The sequence below is a fragment of the Balaenoptera borealis genome, assembly GCF_965194805.1.
Source record: "Balaenoptera borealis genome assembly, chromosome: 2".
Taxonomy (NCBI): Eukaryota; Metazoa; Chordata; class Mammalia; order Artiodactyla; family Balaenopteridae; genus Balaenoptera; species Balaenoptera borealis.
Genome location: NC_138867.1, coordinates 173,505,412 through 173,529,967, shown reverse-complemented (window position 1 = coordinate 173,529,967; position 24,556 = coordinate 173,505,412). Strand labels below are relative to the sequence as shown.

Genomic DNA, 24,556 nt, shown 5'->3' with positions numbered 1-24,556 from the left:
CCCAGAAGTGATCTGTCTTTTGGAAAGGCCAAGGGGTCAAGCCCAAGGCTCTCGGTCAACCGCCCAGCCACTGACCAGCCCTGTGACCCCAGCTCATGGCTGTAGACCGGCTCCTCCTGGGTGGAGGGCGAAACGGCCACCCGCTGGCAGTGGTCAGGCGCCCGGACCCAAAGCCTTCCATGATGTGAGCTATCAGGATACGCTAGATGGTATCCTCACCCCTTTAACGGAGAGTAAGTCACAGCAACCTGTGAGTATTTACACACTTCCACTTAGCCCTTCCTGAGGGGCCAGGAATCTCCAGGGCAGCCAATTTAAAAAAAAAATTTTTTTTTAATTGAAGTATAGTTGATTTACAATGCTGTGCCAATCTCTGCTGTACAGCAAAGTGACTCAGTTATACACATACAGACGTTCTTTTTTTTCATATTCTTTTCCATTACGGTTTATCACAGGATGTTGAATATAGTTCCCTGTGCTCTACAGTAGGACCTTGTTGTTTATTCATCCTGTGTATAATAGTTTACACCTGCTAATCCCAAACTCCCAGCCTTTCCCTCCCCCACCCCACTCCCCCTTGGCAACCACAAGTCTGTTCTCTATGTCTGTGAGTCTGTTTCTGTTTTGTAGATAGGTTCATTTGTGCTATATTTTAGATTCCACATATAAGTGATATCATATGGTATTTGTCTTTCTCTTTCTGACTTACTTCACTTAGTATGATAATCTCTAGTTGCATCCATGTTGCTGCAAATGACATTATTTTTTTCTTTTCTTTGGCTGAGTTGTATTCCATTGTATATGTGTACCACATCTTCTTTATCCATTCATCTGTCAATGGACATTTAGGTTGTTTCCAGGTTTTGGCTATTGTGAATAGTGCTGCTGTGGACGTAAGGGTGCGTGTATCTTTTTGAATTACGCTCGGTTCTTAGCCAGGGGTGATTCTGCCATCAGGGGACATTTGGAAACGTCTGGAGATGTTTTTCGGTTGGCCAAGGATGCTGCTCAACATCCTACAGTGCACAGAACAGCCCCTCTGCAAAGGATGGTACGTCTCCAAATGCCAGTAGTGCTGAGGCCGAGAAACCCGCTCTAGTTTAGGGGCCTTTAGGATGTACAGTTGAAAATCAGGCCTGGGTCTCTGGACAGAGTCTGCAGGGAGCTGTGTGGATCCAGGAGCCACTGCAGGGACAGAGCTGCTTATTGGAGGTGTGAATATTGGTGAGATTGTGGGGAGGGGGAGAGAGATTACAGGGACCTGCAGCCCCAGAGGGAACTTCTCCAGTTCTGCCAAAGTGCCTGGACCAGTTCTTTCCCCTCAGCATGTGACTGTGTCCCTCCCCTCGGAGTTTACCACCTCCAGGTCCTCTGGGCCAAGAGCCACCTCTGCCAGGAAGCCCGACTCAGCAGTGCATGTGCTGTGTGACCTACGGCAAGTTGACCTCTCTGCTCTGCCTGCTGATCTCTCCTGCCCCAGGGCCTTTACACGTGCTGCACCCGCCTGCGTCATCACCTAAAGGCCACCCTGAAGCCTCCTGGGAGAGGCAGAGGAGAGCTCCAGAAGGTCACGAGGCCAGCAGAGTCCTAGCACAGAACCAGCACAGTGTGGCTCCCTGCCCCACACCCTGAGGCTCTGAGGGGCCCTTTGGTGTTCAGGGCCCATTTGTTTCCTGCAGGAGCTAGTCTAGCTTAGCAGCCCCAGATTTCAGCTATGACAGAGCAGGGAGTGAGTGCGCCCTGGGATAAGGTCCTGGCAATGCTGAGGTTGGGGGGACACCTCATGGGGATCCAGCCCTCCTGTGCATGGGCAGCCTTCTGCACCCGTTCCAGAGCTGCCCCATAAAGAAGATGGGAGATGCCAAGGAGGGGCTCCCCACGAGAGAAGCGAAGGCTGGGGCAGGCCTGTGATGGAAGGTCGAAGGGAGGATCGCATCCACCCGAAAAAGAGGTGACTGGAAGCACTTTACCCCAGAGCACTGGGGACATCAAAGGGCCTTTGGACCCAGTGATCCTCCTGGACTCAGGCCAGCACCAGCCGTGGCTCCCCCAGACCCAAGGAAGACGGAGTAACCCGCCAAGGCAGGCCTGGCCATTCCTCCTACTGCCCCTTTTCAAAGAGTGGATACAATGGAGATCACTCAGCCATAAAGAGGGATGAAACACTGACACATGCTACAGCGTGGATGAACCTCGAAAATGTTATGCTGAGTGAAAGAAGCCAGACACAAAAGGCTACATATTTATGATCCCATCTACATGAAGTGTCCGGAATAGGCAAATCCAAGGAGACAGAAAGCAGATTAGCGGTTGCCAGGGGGCTGGAGGAGGGGGGATGGGGAGTGGCTGCTCACGGGGACAGCGTTTCCTTTTGGGGTGATGAAACGTTCTGGAACTTGATAGAGGTGACAGTTGCACAACATAGCGCACATGTCAAATGCCACCGAATCGTACGTTAAACGGGTGAATTTTATGTTATATGAATTTTAGCACAATTAAAACAGAAATGCAGAGCGGGCTGTACACATCCGGAACGCTCCCCGTCAGGTCCCACGACATCCACCCCTCGGATTCCTTCCCATCGATCTTGCAATGGGCAGACAGGAGCCCAGCCATGCTAGAGCCGGTCCTATCAGCTCTGGCCTCTGGGGTGGCCCCAGGGGTACCTGAGCTCCATCTCCCAGGGCCTCACCCCAGCCCCTGATCCAGCAGCAGGATGTGGGACTGGCTTGAAGTCAGACCTGAGCCCCGTCCCTACAGAACAGGCCCCCTTAGGTGGAATTTCTCAAGCAAGTGTGGGAAGTGCCTCCAGAATGTTTCATCCAGCCACTTGTCTTGAACATCACCACTTCCACCCATGAATGTTCGAAGTGGAACATTCATTATGCTAATTGGCAAAACCCTCCCCCGAGGTTGAGTGACAATAAAATTGGCCAGAGCGGGTTTGCAGTGGCTCCTCCCGTGGAGTGTATCCTGGATCAAGCAGTTTAAGCTTAAGCCCTGACATAGTAGTTTATACCAGGGATCTGCAAACTGTTTCTGTAAAAGGCCACATTAATTAGCATTTCCAGATTTTAGTGCCACGCAGTCTCTGTCACTACTTAGCTCGCAGCTACTCACTCTGCATCGTAGAGCAAAAGCAATACGTAAACAAACGGGTGGGGTCGTTTGCCAGTAAAACTTTATTTGCAAAAACAGGCAGTGGGAGAGAAGCATCAAAGATACCCAGATTGAAGGACATTTTACAGTATACTCAACCTGTCCTCCTTAAAACTGTCAAGGTCTCAAAAAACGAGTCCGAGAAACTTGGCGTGGAGCCGTCAAGGAGATGTGAGGACCGAATGTAACGTGGAATCCTGGGACAGAAAAGGGACATTGGGGGGGAAATGAGGACATCCAAATGAAATGCTAACTTAGTTTAATAATAATATATCAGTCAATATTGGTTCATTTGTTCCTTGTGACAAATGTGCCACCATAATATTAACAGTAGGGGAAACTGAGTGTGGGGTACTTGGGAGTTCTCTGTAATATTCTTAGAAATTTCCTGTAAATCTAAAACTGTGCGAAAATTTTAAAAGTTATTAAAGAAAAAGAAGGTATCAAGCCAGATTTGGCCTGTGGGGCATAGTCTGTGGACCCCCCCGCCAACACACACACACACACACACACACACACACACACACACACACACACACTTAGACAAAATCCCACCACATCCATGAGATGTGCAAAGCAAATCTCAGGTAAGGTCCTGGCAAACTGAACTTTGACCCCACACACCTCTGCCCTCTCCTCCTCCTCCATTTCGGTCGGGTGAGCCATCACCACTGGTCTTTGGTGCTTTCCTCTATCGCCTGCACACTCGCTATCACCATATCCTGTTGTCTCTTCCTCTGAAATATTTCCTACCACTGCCCGGGCTCCAGCTGGTGGCCCCGCTGGTGTGTACAAGTGACAGTGTCCAGAAGCCGGGGTGGTGTCCGCGGTACTGGCTTCCCAGCCGGGCCTGCATCAGAACAAAGCACAACCTCTTGTCAGGACTGGGGCCAAGCCGCTGAGCCCAGTTTCCCAGATAATCCCTTGCTTCTTGGGGCTGTGAGGAATCACAGCTGAGAGGTGGCTCTGGACAATGATTTTTCTTCCTGCGCCTGTTCCTTCATCATCACGGGGGCCGGATTTCTTCTCCCTCTCCCCTCCACCTTACAGTGCCTGGCTGAACAAGGCTACCGAGTGGCAGTCAGGATGTGAATTGGACCCATCTGGGGTTGGGGTACTGGTGGGGAGTGGCTGATCTCGGTGAAACCCTGCAATATGAAAGTTTCCTGTCTCTCGGGGCTAAGCGTGAGGAAAGCTGTCTAATTAAACTAAGTATACTGAGTACGAAGCTCTTTGCTCTGTCCCGCTCTTGACTAACAAGACCCCTACTCCAGGTGTTCAAGAAAGAGGGAGGGGTGTAAGTAGACATGCTCTTGCTTTTATTTCTCCCTAGAGATACTTCATTCTCATAATAAACCCTAGGACAGTAGTTCTCACCCTTCCAGGAATCAGAATAGCCTCAGGCTCTGGTTTAGGAATTTTGACTCCTTAGCCTTTCCAGAAATTCTGCAAGTCTGGGTTGAGGCCCAAGTCTGTATCTTTAGCTAGTCCCCACAGCTCATACTTGGATTCTCAACCTTTTCTCTCTCTCACCGTAACCTACCAGAGCAGCAAGGTAATGGTGACTCATGGTGGGGGGGCGGGGGAATCTTGACAATTCTGACTCTCCTTCCCCAGTGTTGTAAGCAGGGGAGCCCCAGGATGACCGGTTTGCTCACCCCAGGTATGGAGGGTGGGCCCAAGGGGAGCCTGGGGCCCCAAGGGGCATCCCCCTCCCCAAGAGTTTGGAGAGAGGCTACAACACCTGTAGGGAGGGTGGAGGGAGCTCTGGAGACCACAGACTGTCCCTCCAGCCCACCCCTGGGAGCTCAACTTACCTCACATATGCCAATGCTTAGTTTTGCTGCATGGAAAGTATCAGAAGTCCTTGCTGTTCTCATCAGCAGCACCATGCAGTTTGGGATTTGTGTAGGGAGACAAACATCATCCTAAAATGAAACCTTCCATAATGAGCCGCCCACTTACGGAACAAGCCCTCCACTCACACGCCCCACTTGGCTCAGCCTAAGTATGGCTCCTTGCAGTCCGCCGGGCCTAGTGGGTCCTCTCTCCCAGATGCATCCCACCACACAAATGCAAACCAAATCAGTTGCAAAGTGAGGTTGAAAAATCTTGCAAAAGGTGCATGATTTCAGGAAGTCATCAAAAGTGACCTGGAGAGTTGCTCTGACTTCTGGTTACTCAGCCACACTCACAAGCAGCAGTTGGGGAAGAGAGCTAGTGATGGAAGCCTGAATTTCAGGAGGGAATGAGTCCATCGTGTTGCTAAATCTAAACAGGTTCATTCTGCCTAAACGGAGAGAATTTTCAGCTTGGCTCACAAAGCAAAGTTCAGCTCCATGCTTTATGAACAAGACACAACTAAACCAAAGTAGTTCAGGAAGCTAAAAGTAAAGGGACAGGCACAGATGTATCAGGTAGATAGAAACAGCATAGAACACAGCTGCAATTCTGACCTGTAGAGGTCAGGCCTCTGAACATCGCATGATGAAGAAGATTCATCATAATGCCAAAATCCTCAATTTACTCTCAAGGTATAATAGTTGTCAATATCTATGCATCATATAACACAGCAGCTGCTTTTACAAAGCAGAAATTATAAAAGACCCTGGGAGAAATAGTTACAAACACATAACATAAGGCTCGTTGAGTGGACAGCAAATAAGCAGGGATGTAAGATGCCCAAACCACACATTTAGGCAGATCTTGTGGCCGTGTTGCAAACCCTTCACTCCAATATGAGAATAAGTCTTAAGTATTCATGGAATGTTCACAAAACTCATCCCTATATCAGGTCACAGAGAAAGCATCTAGAATTTCCAAAATGGGAAATATTACAGTCAATGCTCTTAACAATGCAATAAAACTAGAAATTAATTTTTTTAAAGCCCTTCCATATGGAAAAAAAATTTTTTAAGAAAAAGTAGCCTTCTGTTAAGTCTTGGATGAAGGGGGAGTTATAAACCAAAACTGTGGATTTTCTGAAAATCAGTGACCAAAACTGTATATTATCAGAATCCATGAGATGTGTTTAAAGCAGTAATGAGAGGACAATTCGTAGCCGTAAACACTTTATATCCATAAATATGAACAAATGAAAGTAAGCGAATTAATTTCCCAACTCTAAAACCTGAAAAAAAGAACCAAGTAAACCCCAAAGAGAATGATTTGGGTATCAAATGGATAAGATGAGCCCTCAGGGATCTTGATGAATCCCTCAAATATTTTTGGTACAGTAAGAACCAAGCAAGACCCTCCCCAATAAAAGCTTAATTTATTCTTTATTCTTTCTGTGATCTACATGTGGTTTCATTTATAACCTAAACCAAAATTCAGTGAAGTATGAGATACAATAACTTGTTTCATATTTGATTTCTTTTTTCTTTTTTTTCTAAGATTCTATCACCCCACCTCCCCGCCACTCACTCCACGGCACAGTTTACCATGAAACTTCAGCCCCTGGTAGGAATCTGTCCATTTCAAAGGGCCTTGTTCTGGCGCCAGGAGCCCTTGTTTTCAGCGTTTCTGTCCATGTCTGTGGCTGACAGTCAGTAGTGACAGTATCCCTTCCGGACAAGAGTAACAGAGCCTGTTAGAAACTGGGGGCACGGAGATGGGGTGAGTCTTATGTCCCGTCGGCACTCAGCTTTCTCTACGTGCCTCCATCTGCCCGTCTGTCCGTCCATCCAGCCTGCCAGGTGTCCCAAGCCCCGTGGGCAACAGGAAGAGAACAGAACCCGGGCTAAGGCTGAATGTCAGCCAGGCCCTGGAAAGTTTCCACTTCCTCATCTGAGATTTGGGGAGCCATGAGGTTGGGGGTGATTCCTCCACTTCCTGCCCGGCATCCACAGGCCCACTGAGCCTGCAGCTATCACCTACGTGGGCTGGCAGGGGGTCGGGGGTCCCGTCTTCCTCCGCACAGCCACCGCCTCTCACCACCATCATCGCCACCCCCTTCCCACCATCATCCTTGTCCTCACCCTCCCTGGATCCATCTCCCTCCATCTGTTCTCTGCACAGCAGCTCTGTGGAAATCACATCAGCCGTGCTTCTCCCTTCCCCACCTCCCACCCACTCCGCTCCCAGCTCCCAGGGAGCTTTTCTGTCTCTCCACACAGCCCCTCTGAGCCTGTGACTCCACTGGCCCATTCTGCCCTCCATGCTTCCTGGTCCTGCTTCTCTGTGTCCCTACTGTGCTTTGGGGGGAGACCAGTCAGCCCAGGCAACACTCACACCCTGTCATGCTCACCTTGCATGTCTGAGTGTTGGAGTCTTCTCCCGGCCCCAGCACTGCCCTGGCCCCCTTTGGGAGAAGGGGACGTTTAACCGAGAGCCTCTAGAACAGTGGCTGGCACACCTACCCTGTAAAGGGCCCAAGGGTCAGTATGGTCAGCTCTGCTGGACCAGTCTTCACCACCACGACTCAACTCTGCCATAGTCCAAAAGCAGACACAGACCGTCCGTAAACAGACATGGCTGTGCGCCAACAGAACTTTATTCATGGTGACTGCAAGTTGAATTTCATATCACTTTCATGTGTTGTGACATATTCTTTTGATTTTTTTTTTCCAAGCGTTTAAAAATGTGACAACCATTCTTAGCTCACAGACCACACAGAAACAGGTGGCTGGCCGTAATTTGCTGACCCCGGTAGAGGTCAATGTCTAAGCCTGCCACCCACCCCGCATTCCCCCCATCCTGGGCATCATGTAGGTGTCCTCCCCATGGCCACGTCCACTCATGTACGGGTCATCTGTGGCTGCTTCACGCTCCCACACTAGAGTTGAGTTGTTGCAGCAGAGCCCCAAATATTTATTAGCTGGCCCTTCATGGAACAAGTTGCCCCCGACCTGGTTCACACAGATGGTCCCGTTTCGTCCTCAAACAACCTGAGAAGACAAGGGTTTACCCCTTCATTTTACAGGAGAGGAACTTGAAACTCGAGAGCAGTGAACTAATTTGTCCGAATCCCCTGCTGATGCAGAGCTGTTCTTCCGGGCTCCTCACCAGAAGTAGCCCTCCACCCCGCACACACCTGGGGGTTATTTTCCTGGCATTTCCACACAGGAAAGCCCCAGCCTGACTGGATGCCCCCGGGGATGTTTGCTCAGCGGACACAGCAGAGCAGATCTCCAGGGCGCCTCGGTCCACGGGCCGTGGGACGCCTCCCAGCTCTCCTCCTGCAGGTCCGACAGTCGCCTGTGTCCCCAGATGGACACGATCTGGGCATGGGCTGAGTGCTGTTTCACGTAGAAAGGTACGCCTGGAACTTGGAGAGCACTTGGGAAAATAAAATAACCCGAGTTCCAGCGGTGGGGCTGCCGTGCCAGGGCTGGTTCCCAGTCACCCTTGGGTGTTGCCTTTCTGCACCCACACCCAGGGCTGGAACAAGAGGGCTCCTGCAGGCCGGTGAGCGGGAGACAGTCTCCCTTTCAGCCCCATTTTTAGGCTTCACAGTGGCCTAATATTTGCTAGTGTTCTCTTACCATTCGCAGCCTCTCCTGGCAACTGTGGTCACTCCTCCCTGGCCTTGACTGGACACAAGAGATTCGGAAGTCCTGTATGGCATGGCTTGTGGTACCAGGGTGGGGAACAGAGGCTCTGCCCAGATGTGGCATCGCAGGGGGAGGGGCAGTGTCAAGGTCATGAGAGGCAGTGGGCAGCCTCCAGGGTGTCGGGAGGTGGTGACATCTAAGCCATGGCCAAGGTGGACGTGGAGGGGGTGTCCCTGTCGGAGCACCACCAGGGAGGGGGCTCTCTGAGGCTAGAACGGTGCCAGACACAACGGCAGCCGACCAATACAGTGTTGTCAAGTGAATGAATGAAACCACATGTACAAAAGCACCACACACTTGGGAAGGGAGGTCCCTGCGGCTAGATCAGGAAAACAGAAGGCCAACCCCACAACCAAGACGAAACCACCGCAGCAAGTGAGGACGGCTGCAGGTGTATCTGAGGGCAAAGGAGTTATCCCAGTTCAGGCCACCTCCGCCTGGCTGCAAGGACCACCACCCTGCAAGGTGAGGCTGAGGGACTTCTCTCCAGGGAAACCCCTACTCTGGGGTCAACTGTCAACACAGGAGATAGCAAGCACGTTTGCCTTGGTGAGCTCATTCCGTGGGGCTTTTCAGTTTTGAAATCTGAAAGCAAAACACTGTTTGCCTAATGCAGTCCGTCTCAAGGCTTGTCCGGTTTTCACGTGGGATGCACAAGAGACCAGGTGTGAACTCAAGGCTCGGGAATCCGCCTGCCGGGCTGCCGAGGCAGGCAGACGCCCCGAAAAGTCTCAGGCCTGCTCACCTGGCTCCCAGCTCTGAGAACCAGCGGGGACCAGGGACTGAGCGGCTACGGGCATGGTGTGGGTTGGGAGTCGGGACACGGTTCCAACCCGGGGCCATGTCAGCCACCTGCTCTCAGACTTCGGGGAGGTCAGTTGACCTCTCTGTCCCTCAGTTTCCTCATCGGAAATGGGGAAGGCAGGTCTGTCCCTTAGAGGAATTCGAACAAAGGAAAGAGTCACAAGCCCGCAGCACTCCTGGCGTGGGGCTGGTATACACCACAGGTCATTCTTTGACGTTATATCGCCGTTCTTCCTAAAATACTTATTGCGCATTCCAACAGAGAGAAGAGCCATCCTGTTTAGATAGAAAATGCACTGTCTAGAAATTTCTGGCTATGTAGGCTGCTCAACCCTGGATGTTGGGTCTTAGTTGCGGCGCGCAGAATCTTTCGTTGTGGTGCACAGACTCTTCGCTTCATTGAGGTGCACGGGCTTCTCTCTAGTTCTGGCACGCAGGCTTAGTTGCCCCGCGGCATGTGGGATCTTAGTTCCCCGACCAGGGATTGAACCGGTGTCGCCTGCATTGGAAGACGGATTCTTAACCACTGGACCACCAGGGAAGTCCCCAACCCTGGATGTCTTTGATTTAAAAAAGCTTTTTCAGTCTCCCCAAAGAAGAACCTCAAAGACAGAGGCAGTTAGCAGACAGCCAGACATCCCCTGGCTCTTGGCATCCTTGTCAGGGTAGGGGGGGCCACCTGGAGGGGGCACACGATCTGAGGAAGTCGGGGTACGGCTGCTTCGTTCATTTTACCTAGAAATCGTGCTTGGGGGTGGGGTTGAATTAATGGGTCATCTCTTTATGGTTTTTTCCTTTCGTTAGGTAAACTTTGAGCATGGTTCTATCTTTTTTTCCAAGTGTACAGCTTATATTAGAAACATGTCTTTTATATTATAAAAGGGAAAAAAAGCATTTCAAAGAAAGTAGAGGCCTTTCTCGAATAGCGTTTTGCCAGAGCCATGGATCGTCTGACGTGATGGGAAGACAGCACGAGCATGTGGCCACGCCTGCCCCAGTGCCAGATCATGTCGCATCACTGCTGGCACCCAGGTCCCGCTTCATCCCTTCCATCCATCCCCAACCCCACATGATCCACCGGGCACACCAGCCACCCTTGTGCTTGGAGGCAGTGCACGGCCCCGGGAACCGCTACACAATAGCTCCCCTGGCTTCGGGTGCCAGGCCAGCATTTCCTCCTCCTCTAAGGGACGTATAATAGCACCAACCGGATATTTTTAGATCAGCTTTGAAAAGTCGCAGTGTGTTGAGACCGCATACCAGACGCATGAGGTCACTAGGCCCCCGCGCTGGTAATCGCAGAACCAGAGAGATGGTGGGCCCTCACATCCCGAAGACATTCCCGCTTATCCCCAGGACGCCAGGCCTGGTTGTTTCCTTAGAAATCGCCACAGAGGCTTGTCCCGAGTTCGGAAGGGACCACTGTGGCTCTTCAGGATGCAAATGTGCATTTCTGGGCTGTCTCTGCGGAGGCCCTGAACACAGGCACTGCAGGGACTGAGGACTTGCCCCCGGAGGGAGCCCACTCGGTGTCGGGCACCCCTCTGCCATCTGTTTGAAGTTAGGACAGGCAGGACTTGGCACGCTCGCTCGTGGAAGCTCGTTTTACCACAAAGCAGGTCTGTCCTCAGCTCAGACACCACCCTGCAGGGTCTGGAAGGAAAGGAGGAGACAGATCTGCTGTCTGCTTTTCTCAGAGCTGTGGCTTTACCCCATGGGCTTTACCCCCTTTAAAAGCTGAACTTAGAGGGACCAGGAGGTTAAACCTGGAAAGACAGTTTTCTTCGCCAGGGAGCCCATCAACGCCTGCAGTGCACGTGGGGACCCTCATGACAGGAGGGAGCCCCCGACAACCCGACCCTGCAAAACCCCTTTTACCGCCATGTGTACACAGAAGTGCTTCTCAGCTCGGGCAATCGAGCTCTCTCTGGGGATGCTCTGGGTTGTCCCAGATGCTACCGGCACCTGGTGGGTGGAGACCAGGGATGCTGTTCAACACCCTTCAGTGCACAGAACAACGGCCCCACCCTGAAGGTACCCCCTTTGCAGTCGGGGCCGGGTCGCCTCTCTGGGGCCGCCGCCTCCCCTGTCACTCCCCTGCTTGGCACCTTGGCGGTTGGTTCAGGTTTTACAGCGAGGCCCGTTTCTGGGGTCTGGAGCCCCAGGGGCAGCCGGGCAGGAAGTCACTCATCCTGTGACCTGATCGGCCAAGAGCGTGACAGGCACATGGGCCCAACCGGGGCCTCAGCCCTGATCGCGAGCTCTGCTGAATGGAACCATTTTCCGAGGAAGTACCCCCAGGCCTTCCAGCAGATGCTTTTCTATGGGGCTTCTGCCTTCAGGCGGTCGCACCAGAAGCTCTGATCAATGAGGGACCTGCCTCCATCCCCCCTGCAGAATGAGGGCTTCAAGAAAATCCCGGCTCCTCTCGGGGTCTCCCTGTTCCTGGCTCCCCTGAGAGCCTGGCCACCTCTCTGCACCCTGCCCTTGTCCCCCGCCCCCCACACACATATCCCATAGCAGACCTTGGCAGTGGCCCTCCCACCTCCTTCCAGCTGCGGCCTTCCTCCCTCCAACCTCCTCTGCCCGGCTCAGCCTCCTCAAACGGGAACCGTGTGAGCCTGACACCTTTTTCGTTTCTGCCAAGCTTCCCTTTTCGCATGTGCCTTCGGGGTGTCACGTCCCCCCATACCATCTCTGCCTCTTCCCTTCCTCTGCCCAGCCTCACCACCCCCAGTTCTACTGGCCTCTCACTCCCCCAAAACAGGGAACCCCACTCCCCAGATACCTTTCCTGCCCTGAGTCCCCCCCCAAGACTCCACCACACCCTCTCCCTGGCTGTTCTCCCTGTCTGGGTACCATGTGGAAAGGAGGTACCCCAGGAACCTGGGTGGGGGACAGAGGGTGTTCTCTGTTGTAATCTGGATGGTGGTCACATGGGAGACCCCCTGGGGACTTCACCAAGCCACAGGCTCTCAGCACTACGCAGACTTTCCTCTACATACTGGGGACGAAGCCCTGATTCTTACCACAATGTGGCTGAACCCCGAAAACATCAGTCTGAGGGAAAGAAGCCGGAGGCAAAAGGCCACCTAGTGTATGCCCTCACTTATGTGAAATGTCCAGAACAGGCAAATCCAGAGACAGAAAGCAGATTCGTGGTTACCAGGGGCTGGGGGAGGGAGGATGGGGAGTGAGTGCTCACAGGGACGGGTCTCCCTGTGGGGTGACGGAAATGTTCTGGAACTAGATAGAGGTGATGGGTGCACAACATTATGAAGGTACTAAATGTCACTGAAGTGTTCACCTTTAAAAACTCAGTTTTATATTATGCCAGTTTTACCCCAATTTAAAACAAAAAAAATTTGCAGTGAACCAGCTTGTCATCCCATGGAATTGCAGGACCCCCTCCAGCCTGGGACCTGTCCCCACATCTGCTCCCTCACGCGGCAGGTGTCCAGCCTGGAGCCCGTATCAACCCAGGGCCTAGCAGACTCCTTCTGGAAGTAAATATTCTGGATAATAAATATTTTCGGCCTTGCGGGCCAGATGGTCTCTGTCACAGCTACCCTGCCATCACGGCACAAAGGCAGTTGTGGACAGTCAGTAAATGAACGGTCCTGACCGTGTGCCCTTCACACGTCATTGACGGATGCTGACACGGGAATAGGATTTTTACATGGCAGGGAATGTTACTCATCTTGGGGTTTTTTGTTTTTTTGGGCTTTGGGGGGGGGTTTTTTTGAAACCATTTACAAATGTAAAAAGCACTCTTGGCTGACAGGCAATACAAAAACATGCAGTGGACTGGATTTGGCCCACAGGCCGGAGTTTGCTGCGTGAACAATTATTACTGAAAAAGAATTCTGACGATTGGCATTTCTAACGTCCAGGACTTAAAACTTGAACCCCTCCCACACCCCCAAACACAGAGATAAAGAGTAAGCCCGTGGGATGCGCTGGGGCTACCTACCTTTCTGTTCTCCAGGCCTCACCTGGAGTCTCTGCGTGACTTCCAGGGAGCCCCCAGGCTCCAGGCTGAGGCCTGTAGAAACTTCATCCTCGCAACCTGAAAACCTGCTTTTGTTTTCCTCCCAGGCCTTCGGGAATGCTAAAACGGCTCACAACAACAATTCCAGCCGATTTGGGAAATTCATCCAGGTCAACTACCTGGAGAGCGGCATCGTGAGAGGGTGAGTCTGTAGCCACCCACGCTGTGCACTCAGCCCTCGGTCTGAGGTCCTGAGCTTCCCTGCGGCGCGGTGCCAGGACTGAGCCAGCAGAGAGCTGGGTGCTGAAAGCGTGGGCTGGCAGGCATTTGTGAATCGTACAGGGAAGCAAGTGTGATTTTCAGTCGTTGATGTGAAAGTCTGAGCGGTGGGTCCAGGTGGGAGTGTGGGTGGGGGAGGGGCGGCACCTTCGTAACCAACCCTACCTTCCCCAGGGCAGCCCCGTGGGCCCAGGCACCCACGGAGTAAGTATAATGAGCTAGAGGTCCTAGCATGATAGAGTTTGCCAAGAACAGGCAAGGGCACGCCACAGGTGCCCTCGTGTTGATGTTTCTAATTCAGTGGGTCTAAGGATGCCACAGGGGGAGTTGATGTGGACTCTGGCATTTGCCAAACATGCCCCTTTAGCTAGAAGGAGATGTGATACTGGGTAGCAAAGCGGGGCAGTTGTCCAGGGAAGTACGCAAAGGAGGCGGGTGGGCGGGAGGGAGGGTATGTAGATTGATGGATGGATTCATGGGTGGGTGGGTGGATGGATGGATGGGTGAAAAAATGGATAGATTGATGGATGGATGGGTGGGTAGATTCATGGATGGATGGATGGACCCATTGGTAGATGGGTAGATTCATGAGAGGATGGTGGGTAGATTGATGGATTTGGATGGACAGATGGATGAGTAGGTGGGTGAGTCCATAGGTGGTAACTGGATTGTAAAGTTGACTGCCTGGTGGAAGTTAAAACAGGTCTACATTTTGTGCCAGAAATGTGAGTTCCTTAGGTGAGGGCACAGTTAAATTCAACTAAATGTGTAATGTTGAAATTGTGTTCAAAAAAAAAAGAAAGAAAGAAAGAAATTGTGTTCATTTGCACTCTGTGCAATGGTTATACTAATGAAAATATCTGGCAGCTTTATGCAATGAGTTAATGTTACAAGGAATTATCTATTTTGTCATAACATCATTTCAGAATTTAATACTATAGCATTTTTTTTTCTTTAAAAAAGTTATATTCTGGGTAGTTTCAAGTAGTTAAAAAAATGTAATTGTGATTTAATACTGCATAGGGTTTTGGATGTTTTTCTAATAGGCAAAGGTCTTATGAGCCAATAAAACTATTTCACAGTGGGAAAAAAAAAAAAGGCTTTTCGGCACAGTCCATTGCCTGGTGACTCGAAGGAACCCACCCCCTCCACATTCTGACGTGAGGGTCTGCGGTGGCAGTGGGATTTGCGAAGGCTCCAGGTGATGTTCTGAGCAGCAGGATAAGAAGCCTTAAATGTTAGACGCGGGGAGACCCGAGCAACAGGCCCCTGGAGGCCGTGAGAAGGCACCGGTGTTTCAGGAAGGGAGAGGTCCTCCAGGACTTCAAAGTATCCAGGTTCTTCTGTCCATCTAAACCTAACTGACGATCATTTCAGTTGATGGTACCTGTTCAAGACGAGGACAGAAATGTTATTTTCCCAAATCCTTCAGCCTCTGGCTTCTTTCCTTTTTGGGCAGTGGTGCGGAAGAGAGACCCTCAATAAACGCAGCATCTGCTCTGGCCCCTTAGCCCTCAGGGACACTTGGAAGTGGGCCTCAGCCCCCCATGGGCTGTCCAGTGGTCTCTTCCCGACTACTGCTGGGCCCAGCTTGGCATCTGCATGGGCGGAGCCACCCAGCTGTTCCCACCTGCCCCGCAGGTCTCAACCCTTTCTCCACAAAGACCCTCACTCGTTTTATTTTATTTTATTCTAGTCTAGTCTACTCTAATCTACTCTATGCTGTGCTGCGTGGCTTGCAGGATCTTAGTTCCCCGACCAGGGATTGAACCCGGGCCCCGGCAGTGAAAGTGCTGAGTCCTGACCACTGGACCGCCAGGGAGTTCCCCCTCATTCCTTATTTTAAATCTGCTTTTCTCCCATGGGTCCATATTTTGCACAGTTGTATCTGCCACATTGCAGAGCCTCTGACCAGCAGGAAAGGCCCGGCGTATCTTACTGGGTAGAGGACACAGAAACAAACTGTTTCTTTAGTTCCAGTGGCTCCTTGGGAGCAGAGACACCAAAAGGGTGCCACGTGTTTTCCTGGGTCCCAGGCTGGCTCTGCAGGCCAGAAGCCAGAGCCTTTGCTGCCAGTGGGCACCGCTCCCCGCCTTCTCCGCCCGGATCGCTCCTTCCTGCGTTCTCCATTTCATGTCCTGTGGCTGCTGAAACAAAGTACCACAGACCGATTGGCTCAAAACAATAGTTTATTCTCTCACAGTTCTGGAGGTCAGAAGTCCAAGATCAAGGTGTGGGCAGGGCCACGCTGCCTCCAGAGGCTCTAGGGGTGGATCCCTCCTGGCCTCTTGCAGCTTCTGGGGGCTCCAGGCATCCTTGGCTTGTGGCCGCATCACCCCAATCTCTGCCTCTGTCTTCACGTGGTCTTCTCCCCTGAGTCTCTCTGTGATCTCCTCTTCTGTCTTTTGGGACACTTGTCCTTGGATTTAGGGCCCATCTGGACCATGGAGGAAGATCTGATCTCCAGATCCTTCACTGAATTACACCCGCAAAGACCTTTTTTCACAGTCACAGTCACATGTTCCAGCTAGACATGTCTTCTGGGGGCCACCATTCGATCCAGCACACCAGCAGGGCTGGCCCTCAGCTAAGTGGCCAGCGGGTCCCACCTCAGCTCCTGTCAGGCTCCGGGCCACTGTGGCCCTGGGTGGCTGGATCTCATAGACCAGCTTCAGAGTCCTATCTATGGCGTCAGATTCAGGAAAGGAAGTCCTGCCTCGGCCCTCGACTGTGGCCTGCCCACACTCGGAGGAGGGAGGTACACTTCCTATCCAGGGAGCAGCTGCCGCCAGCTCACGAGGAGTAGGCCCAGACCCGGTTCTGCTTTTGGGCAGGTGACACTTCTCGATGCCACTTCCCGCTGAGGCCAAGGGTCAGGGGCAGTCCAAGTCTTTCCCTGGTTCCCCAATTTTGCAAGGCCTCGTCTTCCTGTGGGCTCAAGGGCTCCGTGCCAGCGGGATCCCTGGCTCCCTCAAGACCCCCGTAGGGGCCTAGGCTCCCAGAGTGATCAGCAAAGGGGAGGGGCTGTAGCCAGTCAAATGACAGCTCGGGGGCTTCCCTGGTGGCGCAGTGGTTGAGAATCTGCCTGCCAATGCAGGGGACACGGGTTCGAGCCCTGGTCTGGGAGGATCCCACGTGCCGCGGAGCAACTAGGCCCGTGAGCCACAATTGCTGAGCCTGCGCGTCTGGAGCCTGTGCTCCGCAACAAGAGAGGCCGCGACAGTGAGAGGTCCGCGCACCGCGATGAAGAGTGGCCCCCGCTTGCCGCAACTGGAGAAAGCCCTCGCACGGAAACAAAGACCCAACACAGCCATAAATAAATAAACAAATAAATAAAAATTTAAGGAAAAAAAAAAAAATGACAGCTCGGTGCCCCTGAGGGGTCGCTGTCCTCCCGCATATGCCGACACAGTACAGGGAATCGGCTACAGACTGAGGTGAAAACGTGAGTCTAGGAACAGACGCAGCCTTCTCCCCCAGGAGAACAAACTGCTGAGGACTACAAGTTACTGGCCAGTGGAAGGAATGGAAGAAAATACAGGTTTGAAAGAAGAGACAGCACAGGCTGAGCCCTTGGAAACCCACCCGTGCAGGTTGTGTGTGCGCATGTGTCTGTGCAAGGCTGCAGACAGAAGACTGCCGTCCTGTGAGAGAGGCTGGCAGCATCCGGCAGGCCATGGACCAGGGGCCCGAGCCTGCCACCCATCGGGCACCAGCTTCCTCTTCTGTGTCACAAGATGGGTGCAGATGAGGGTGACCTGCAGACCTGCGCAGCTCACACACGTGGTGACAGTGGATCCCATGAGAGGCAGGGCCACTGCCAGGCTCAGGTCCCTGCCAGGCCACCTCCCTCCTGTGGGGTCCCAAGCAACGTGTGGCCTCTCCCAATTTTTAGCACCTCATCCAATCCATCGGTGGGAGCCACAGTGCCCATCCCCCGGGGGGCATTTAAATCCAGGTCATTGAATCCCTGCAAAACAGTGCCTAGAACCTCGTAGTAGATCTCCAGGGAGTGTTTGATGTCTCCGTTAGCATTGAGGATGTGGCCGCAGACATGCCTTGTTCCTGCCCCAGAGCCCACATAGCCTCGTGGACCCAGGTCCTTCAGATGTCCATCAACTGATAAACAGATAAGCAAAATGCAGTGTGTCTGTACGTGCAGCCTATTATTCAGCCATAAAAAAGTATGAAGTTCTGATACACGCTACAATGTGGCTGAATCTCAGAATCATTGGGTTGAGTGGAAAGTAAGCAGACACAATATTCGGTTGACCCTTGAACAATGCAGGGGTTAGTCGAAAATCCAAGGATTACTTAGAGTTGGTCCTCTGTATCTGAGGTTCCTCCAAATCCACGGTTCCTACGTATCTGGTTCCACATCCATGGATTGAACCACCCTCAGATCACGTAGGACTGTAGCATTTACTATTGAAAAAATCCATGTATAAGCAGACCCATGGTTCAAACCTGTGCTATTCAAGGGTCAGCTGTACTGTACATACTAAATGAGTCGATTTTTTAATTAATTTATTTATTTATTTATTTATTTTGGCTGTGCTGGTTCTTTGTTGCGCACGCGAGCTTCTCTAGTTGCGGCACGCGGGCTGTAGAGCGCACGGGCTCAGTAGTTGTGGTGCAGGAGCTTAGTTGCGGTATGTGGGATCTTAGTGCCCTGACCAGGGATGGAACCTGGGCCCCCTGCATTAGGAGCACGGAGTCCTAACCACTGGACCACCAGGGAAATCCCCTATTTTTTTTTTTTAATTCTAGAACATCCAAACTAATCTTTAGGGGTTGGTCAGTGGCTGCTTGGGGGTGGGTGGCAGGGAGAAATGACAAAGGGCCCACAGAGACTTCTCAGGGTGATGGATGTGATCAGTATCTTGGTCATGGCGGTGGACTCACAGGGATTTGCATGTGTCACAACTCATCCAGTCACACACTCTAAGTCTATTGTGCATCAATTATGCCTAATAAGGCTATTTTTGAAAATTACGTGAAAGGACCCAGTCAAAACTCATCCCGTTGCGCGCTTTGAGTATGTACAGTTTATCGTGTATCAATCATCAATAAAGTTGTTTCGAAAAGAATAGAAAAGTAAATCCATTATCTTGTATTTCGATTTTCAATTAGAGAAACATTTCATGGCTGGTGAGATGGTGGGAGCAGGGTTCAACCTTCCAGTGTTATTCGTGGGCACATGGGTCCAATCGTTTCAATTCCTGCCACCTGTGGGGCGTCCTGCGTGATGCCAGGTTGGGCTTCCATACAGCTGTCATCCCAAATCTGGTCTGGAGGGCAGAAATGGCCAGCCCAGGTTCCTTATTTTTATAGATGGTAGTCGTAGGGCGAGGCACATTTATGATGATTGTATTTACCTTTAGAGTAAGATTTTCAACATTTAGGTTGCTTGTTTACCACACTCAAGGTGATTACCTTTCGGTCCCTGTGTTTACCGTGGGTCCAGGGATGTTCATCTGCAGCTGGCTTTTCCATGGTAACAAATCACTCTTGTTCTTCAAGGAAACAGTATTAACGTGTAACACTTGTCCTTCTTTTTCCTCTTGATGACAGAGCTGTTGTCGAAAAGTACCTGCTTGAAAAGTCTCGCCTGGTCTCTCAAGAGAAGGATGAGAGGTAGGGGGATATTTCCTTGGTGATCCATCACATCTGCCTTCTTCCCTATGAAGGAGAGAAGCAGATGTCCTGAGATGGGGGAAATCTACAGGAGGCCATGGCGGATCTCCTGGGAGCGTGAGCTTTGCCACCTTCTTGTGCCTACGCGGGGCTTTTACTGGAGTAGGTGCTCAGATGTCTGCCAGAATGTGGTTAGATTAGAAGCATCTCTGACCCGCCAGTGAGCAAGACATATGCCCACCGCCTGAGGGATCTACTCGCTGGAGAAGCTCCTGGTTTGATTTTTGGGTTTGTTTTTGTTTTTTTTTTTTCTTAAGACATTATAAGAATCGACTTATTGTCTCAAATTTGTACATAGTCGAGCTGCTGTTTCCTCCCTGGCCTGGTCTCCAAAGCAATATTAGTAGTGGTTTGAAGAGTAGCTGTCACTAGGCCTCCAAAAACAACTTTTTTCTCCTAATTTTGACCTACAGGAACTACCATGTGTTTTATTATTTGTTACTTGGCGTCAGCGAGGAAGAGCGTCAGGAATTTCAGCTCAAGCAGCCTGAAGATTATTTCTACCTCAACCAGGTAAACAGCCCCGAGACCCAACCACAAATGCAGCCTCTGTTCCCCACGGGCTCTTTACGCGCTGCTGGGGGGTCAGAGGCCGTCCGCCTTGGCCCTCTCTAGCCCCCAAGCCGACTCCAAGGAGGCCCAGAGGGGGGCGGCATAAAGGACCCCATTCATTCCCCACGTCCTGGGCCATACCCCATCAGTTCCAGCCAAAATCATCCTCGCGCACCACCCTCACCAGCCCAGAAGTACCCAGAGCACTGCCGACTTTGTTTTTCAGCATAACTTGAAGATTGAAGATGGGGAGGACCTCAAGCATGACTTTGAAAGACTCAAGCAGGCCATGGAGATGGTGGGCTTCCTCCCTGCCACCAAGAAGCAGTAAGTGGGCGGGCGCAGCCGCCCTGCCATCTCCCACACAGGCACCCCTGGGGCTTACCAGTCACTCTGAGATGTGACCCACTCCCTCGTAGGAGCCTCACTAAGGAGAGTAGCGCAGTGACAGGGGATGCTCGTCATTAGCCATTGAGAGATGCCAGTTAAAACCACAGGGCTTTTCAAAGGTCATTCATCATTTTAAAATCTTTTTTTTTTTTTGGCTGCATCACTTGGCTTGTGGGATCTTAGTTCCCCGACCAGGGATCGAATCCGGGCCCTCGGCAGTGAAAGCACAGACTCCTAACCACTGGACCGCCAGGGAATTCCTCCATCATATAAAAATCTTAAGCCCCACATTAACAGACTAATTAACAGATTCTGTTAATTAGCAGAAAGCTACACTATCTCAGTAGATGAAGAAAGAAATCTAATAAAATAAAATTTACTCAGGTATATTTACCCAAAAAACAAAAAACCACAGGGCTTTTGCCCAACAGTGTGGGTATACTTCACAGTGCGGAGCCATACACTTAAAAACGGTCAAGAAAGCAAATTTTATATGATGTGTATTTGACCACAATTAAAAATTGTTTTAATTCTTCAAAACCACACAGGGTGTTCTCCACACCTGCCCGGGCGACCAGGATACCCAGAGGGAACATCTCTGCCAAGCATGGTGCTAGGGGGGCACGAATGGGGCCAACTGCTGTGGACAACCATTTGGCAGTTTCTACTACGGATGCGTGTACACAACCAAATGCATACATTTGCTCACCCAGAGACACGCACATGAAGGCACACAGCAGCCTTGTTTATAACGGCCCCCAAACCTGGAAACCCTCCCAAATGCCCACCAACCAGAGATTAAATAAATAAACACATTGTGATATATCCCTTCAGGGGTCAGCAAACTTTCTGGAGAGAGACAGATAGTAAATATTCTCAGCTTCGTGGGCCACGTGGTCTCTGTGGCGTGTTCTTTGCGTTCTGTTTTCTTTCTTAACGACCCTTTAGAAATTGAAGAACCGTTCCTCCCCACCACCCCACCCAGCGGAATCTTAGTTCCCTGACCAGGGATTGAACCCGTGCCCTCGGCAGTGAAAGTGCAGACCACCAGGAATTCCCTTAAGAACCGTTCTTAGCTAAGGGGCTGTACAAAAATGGGACCCCAGTTTGCCGACTACCTGGACAACCCCACACACAGCAGTGGTTCTCACTGGGGCCCCAGTTCCGCCCCCAGGGGACACCTGGGCTTGCCTGGAGACATTTTGGAGTGTCACACTGCAGGGGTGGGAAGGGAGCCGGGTAGGTAGAAGCCAGGTGCCAGCAGTGCGGAGGCTGAGAAGAGCTGGTCAGCAGCATTAAGAAGGGACAGTGCTGGGCTTCCCTGGTGGCGCAGTGGTTGAGAATCTGCCTGCTAATGCAGGGGACACGGGTTCGAGCCCTGGTCTGGGAAGATCCCACATGCCGCGGAGCAACTAGGCCCGTGAGCCACAATTACTGAGCCTGCGCGTCTGGAGCCTGTGCTCCGCAACAAGAGAGGCCGCGATAGTGAGAGGCCCGCGCACCGCGATGAGGAGTGGCCCCCGCTTGCCACAACTAGAGAAAGCCTTTGCACAGAAACGAAGACCGAACACAGCCAAAAATAAATAAATAAATAAATTAAAAAAAAAAAAAAAAAGAAGGGACAGTGCTACACACGGTAACACGCCTGGCTCCCATCTCACACCTTTTCAGTAAGAGGCCAGATGCAAGTACACGTGATTTCACCGAAGTCAGGTTCACAGACGATGTTAGATGTCAGGACAGTGGTTCCTCTGTGTGGGCTTGGTGGGGCCGGGGGGATGGTTCCAGGGCCCAAAATGTTCTATTTCTTGGTCTGAGTGCCAGTTACAGGTATCTGTACATTTTGTGACACTTCATCAAAACTCTATACTTGGGGAATTGTGTGCTTTTTTTTTTGGGGGGGGGGGGGTTTGTATGCATGTTATGCCTCCATAAAAAGAAAAATTTTAAGCTCCCCCCAACACCACTACCACCAAAAAAAAAAATAGAGATATGTGCCTCCCAAGTCCTATTCCACAAAGAGTCCCCAGTGGAGGATTGGACATCTTTCGGATTTCGTGTGTTCTGACTGGAATTGCTGGTTTTACGAATTCAGCCTCGTTCACTGGAAACTTGGGCCCAGTTCACTGGAAACTATTGCTGTCTCACGACTGGGGAAGGTGCCCCGACCTAGGTTCCTTTTCTCCTCCAGGATCTTTTCCATCCTCTCGGCCATCCTGTACCTGGGCAACGTCACTTACAAGAAGAAAGCCACGGGCCGAGACGAAGGCTTGGAGGTGGGGCCCCCTGCGGTGCTGGACACACTGTCACAGCTCCTGAAGGTACTGCCCCCTGTCCTCAGCCACAGCAGCCACCGAGGCCCAGAACTTCCTTCACTGACTGCGCTTCTGTAAACTGGGGCCTGTCTGCCTGCTTCCTCCCCTCACCATCACTGCTGTGTCCCTTCCTCATTTCTTTTTTTTTTTTTTTTTTTAATTAAGGTATAATTAACATACGACATTATTTTAGTTTCAGGTATACAACATAATGATTCGGTATCTGTATATGTTGCAAAATGATCACCGCAGTAAGTCTAGTTACATTTGTCACCCTAGGTGGCAACAGGGTTTTCTTTTCTCTTGTGATGAGAACTTCTAAGGTCTACTCTCTTAGCAACTTTCAATTATGCAATACGGTAATGTTAGCCACAGTCGCCATGCTGTACACTACATCCCCATGACTTATTTTATAACCAGAAGTTTGTGCCTTTTGACCACCTTCACAAATTTTGCCCATCCTCCATCTCTGGCAGCCACCATTCTCTTCTCTGTATCTAGGAGCTTGGGGGGGAGTTGGGGGCTGCTTTTCGTTTTTTAAAATTCCATATATAAGTGAGAGATTTTTTTCCATTATAGTTTATTAAAAGATATTGAGTATAGTTCCCTTTGCTGTATGCTGTACAGTTGGTTGTGTATTTTATATATAGTAGTGTGTATACTTTATTTTTTTATATAAATTTATTTTTTCTTTTTTTTTTTTTTTTTTTTGGCTGCGTTGGGTCTTCGTTGCTGCACACGGACTTTTCTCTGGTTGCGGAGAGCGGGGGCTACTCTTCGTTGCGGTGCGCGGGCTTCTCATTGCAGTGGCTTCTCTTGTTGCGGAGCACGGGCTCTAGGCGCGTGGGCTTTAGTTGTGGCTCGTGGGCTCTAGAGTGCAGGCTCAGTAGTTGTAGTGCACGGGCTTAGTTGTTCTGCAGCATGTGGGCTTTTCCCAGACCAGGGCTCAAACCTGTGTCCCCTGCATTGGCAGGCGAATTCTGAACCACTGCACCACCAGGGAAGCCCCATAGTGTGTATACTTTAATCCCAAACACCTAATTTATCCCTCGCCCCACGCTTTCCCCTTTGGTAACCATAAGTTTGTTTTCTATGTCTGTGATTCTGTTTCTCTCTTGTAAATAAGTTTGTATCATTTTTTAAATTTTTTTAAATTTTTTTTATTTTTGGTTGCATCGGTTTTTAGTTGCGGCACGTGGGATCTTCATTGCGGCATGCGGGTTCTTCCTTGTGGCGCATGGGCGTCTCTCTAGTTGTGGCGTATGGGTTTTCTCTCTCTAGTTGTGGCTCACGGGCTTAGTTGCCCCATGGCATGTGGGATCTTAGTTCCCTGACCAGGGATCGAACCCGCATCTCCTGCATTGGAAGGTGGATTCTTTACCACTGGACCACCAGGGAAGTCCCTGTATCCTTTTTTTTTAGATTCCACATATAAGCGATATCATATGATATTTATCTTTCTCTGTCTGACTTACTTCACTTAGAATGATAGTCTCTTAAGTCCATCCATGTTGCTGTAAATGGCATTATTTCATTCTTTTTTATGGCTGAATAATATTCAATTGTATATATGTGCCACATCTTTATCCATTCATCTGTTGACGGACACTTGGATTGCTTCCATGTCTCAGCTATTGTAAATAGTGCTGCTGTGAACATTGGGGTACAGGTATCTTTTTGACCCTTCCTCATTTCAGAAGGACTCCCTCTGGGGCTCTCCCATCTCAGCCCCTCACTTGAAAGGCTCTTCAAAATTATCGTTTATATATATACATAAAACTGAATCACTTTGCTGTACACCTGTAACTAACATA

At 50.8% G+C, this 24,556-nt stretch overlaps 1 protein-coding gene across 18 annotated transcripts in view; it reads left to right on the top strand.

The window, feature by feature from the left end:
- MYO9B (myosin IXB) overlaps positions 1-24,556 on the top strand; it is an 89,738-nt gene that overhangs the window by 29,062 nt on the left and 36,120 nt on the right. For 17 of the 18 annotated variants that reach the window (XM_082383001.1, XM_082383008.1, XM_082383015.1 and 14 more), the window contains exons 3-7: positions 13,617-13,711; positions 19,363-19,425; positions 19,899-19,998; positions 20,264-20,364; positions 22,619-22,748. In XM_082383001.1, coding sequence (XP_082239127.1) covers positions 13,617-13,711; positions 19,363-19,425; positions 19,899-19,998; positions 20,264-20,364; positions 22,619-22,748 — 489 coding nt within the window. Of the gene's footprint in view, positions 1-13,616; positions 13,712-19,362; positions 19,426-19,484; positions 19,714-19,898; positions 19,999-20,263; positions 20,365-22,618; positions 22,749-24,556 lie in introns of those variants that run through there. The other variant, XM_082383003.1, reaches the window with a different exon arrangement.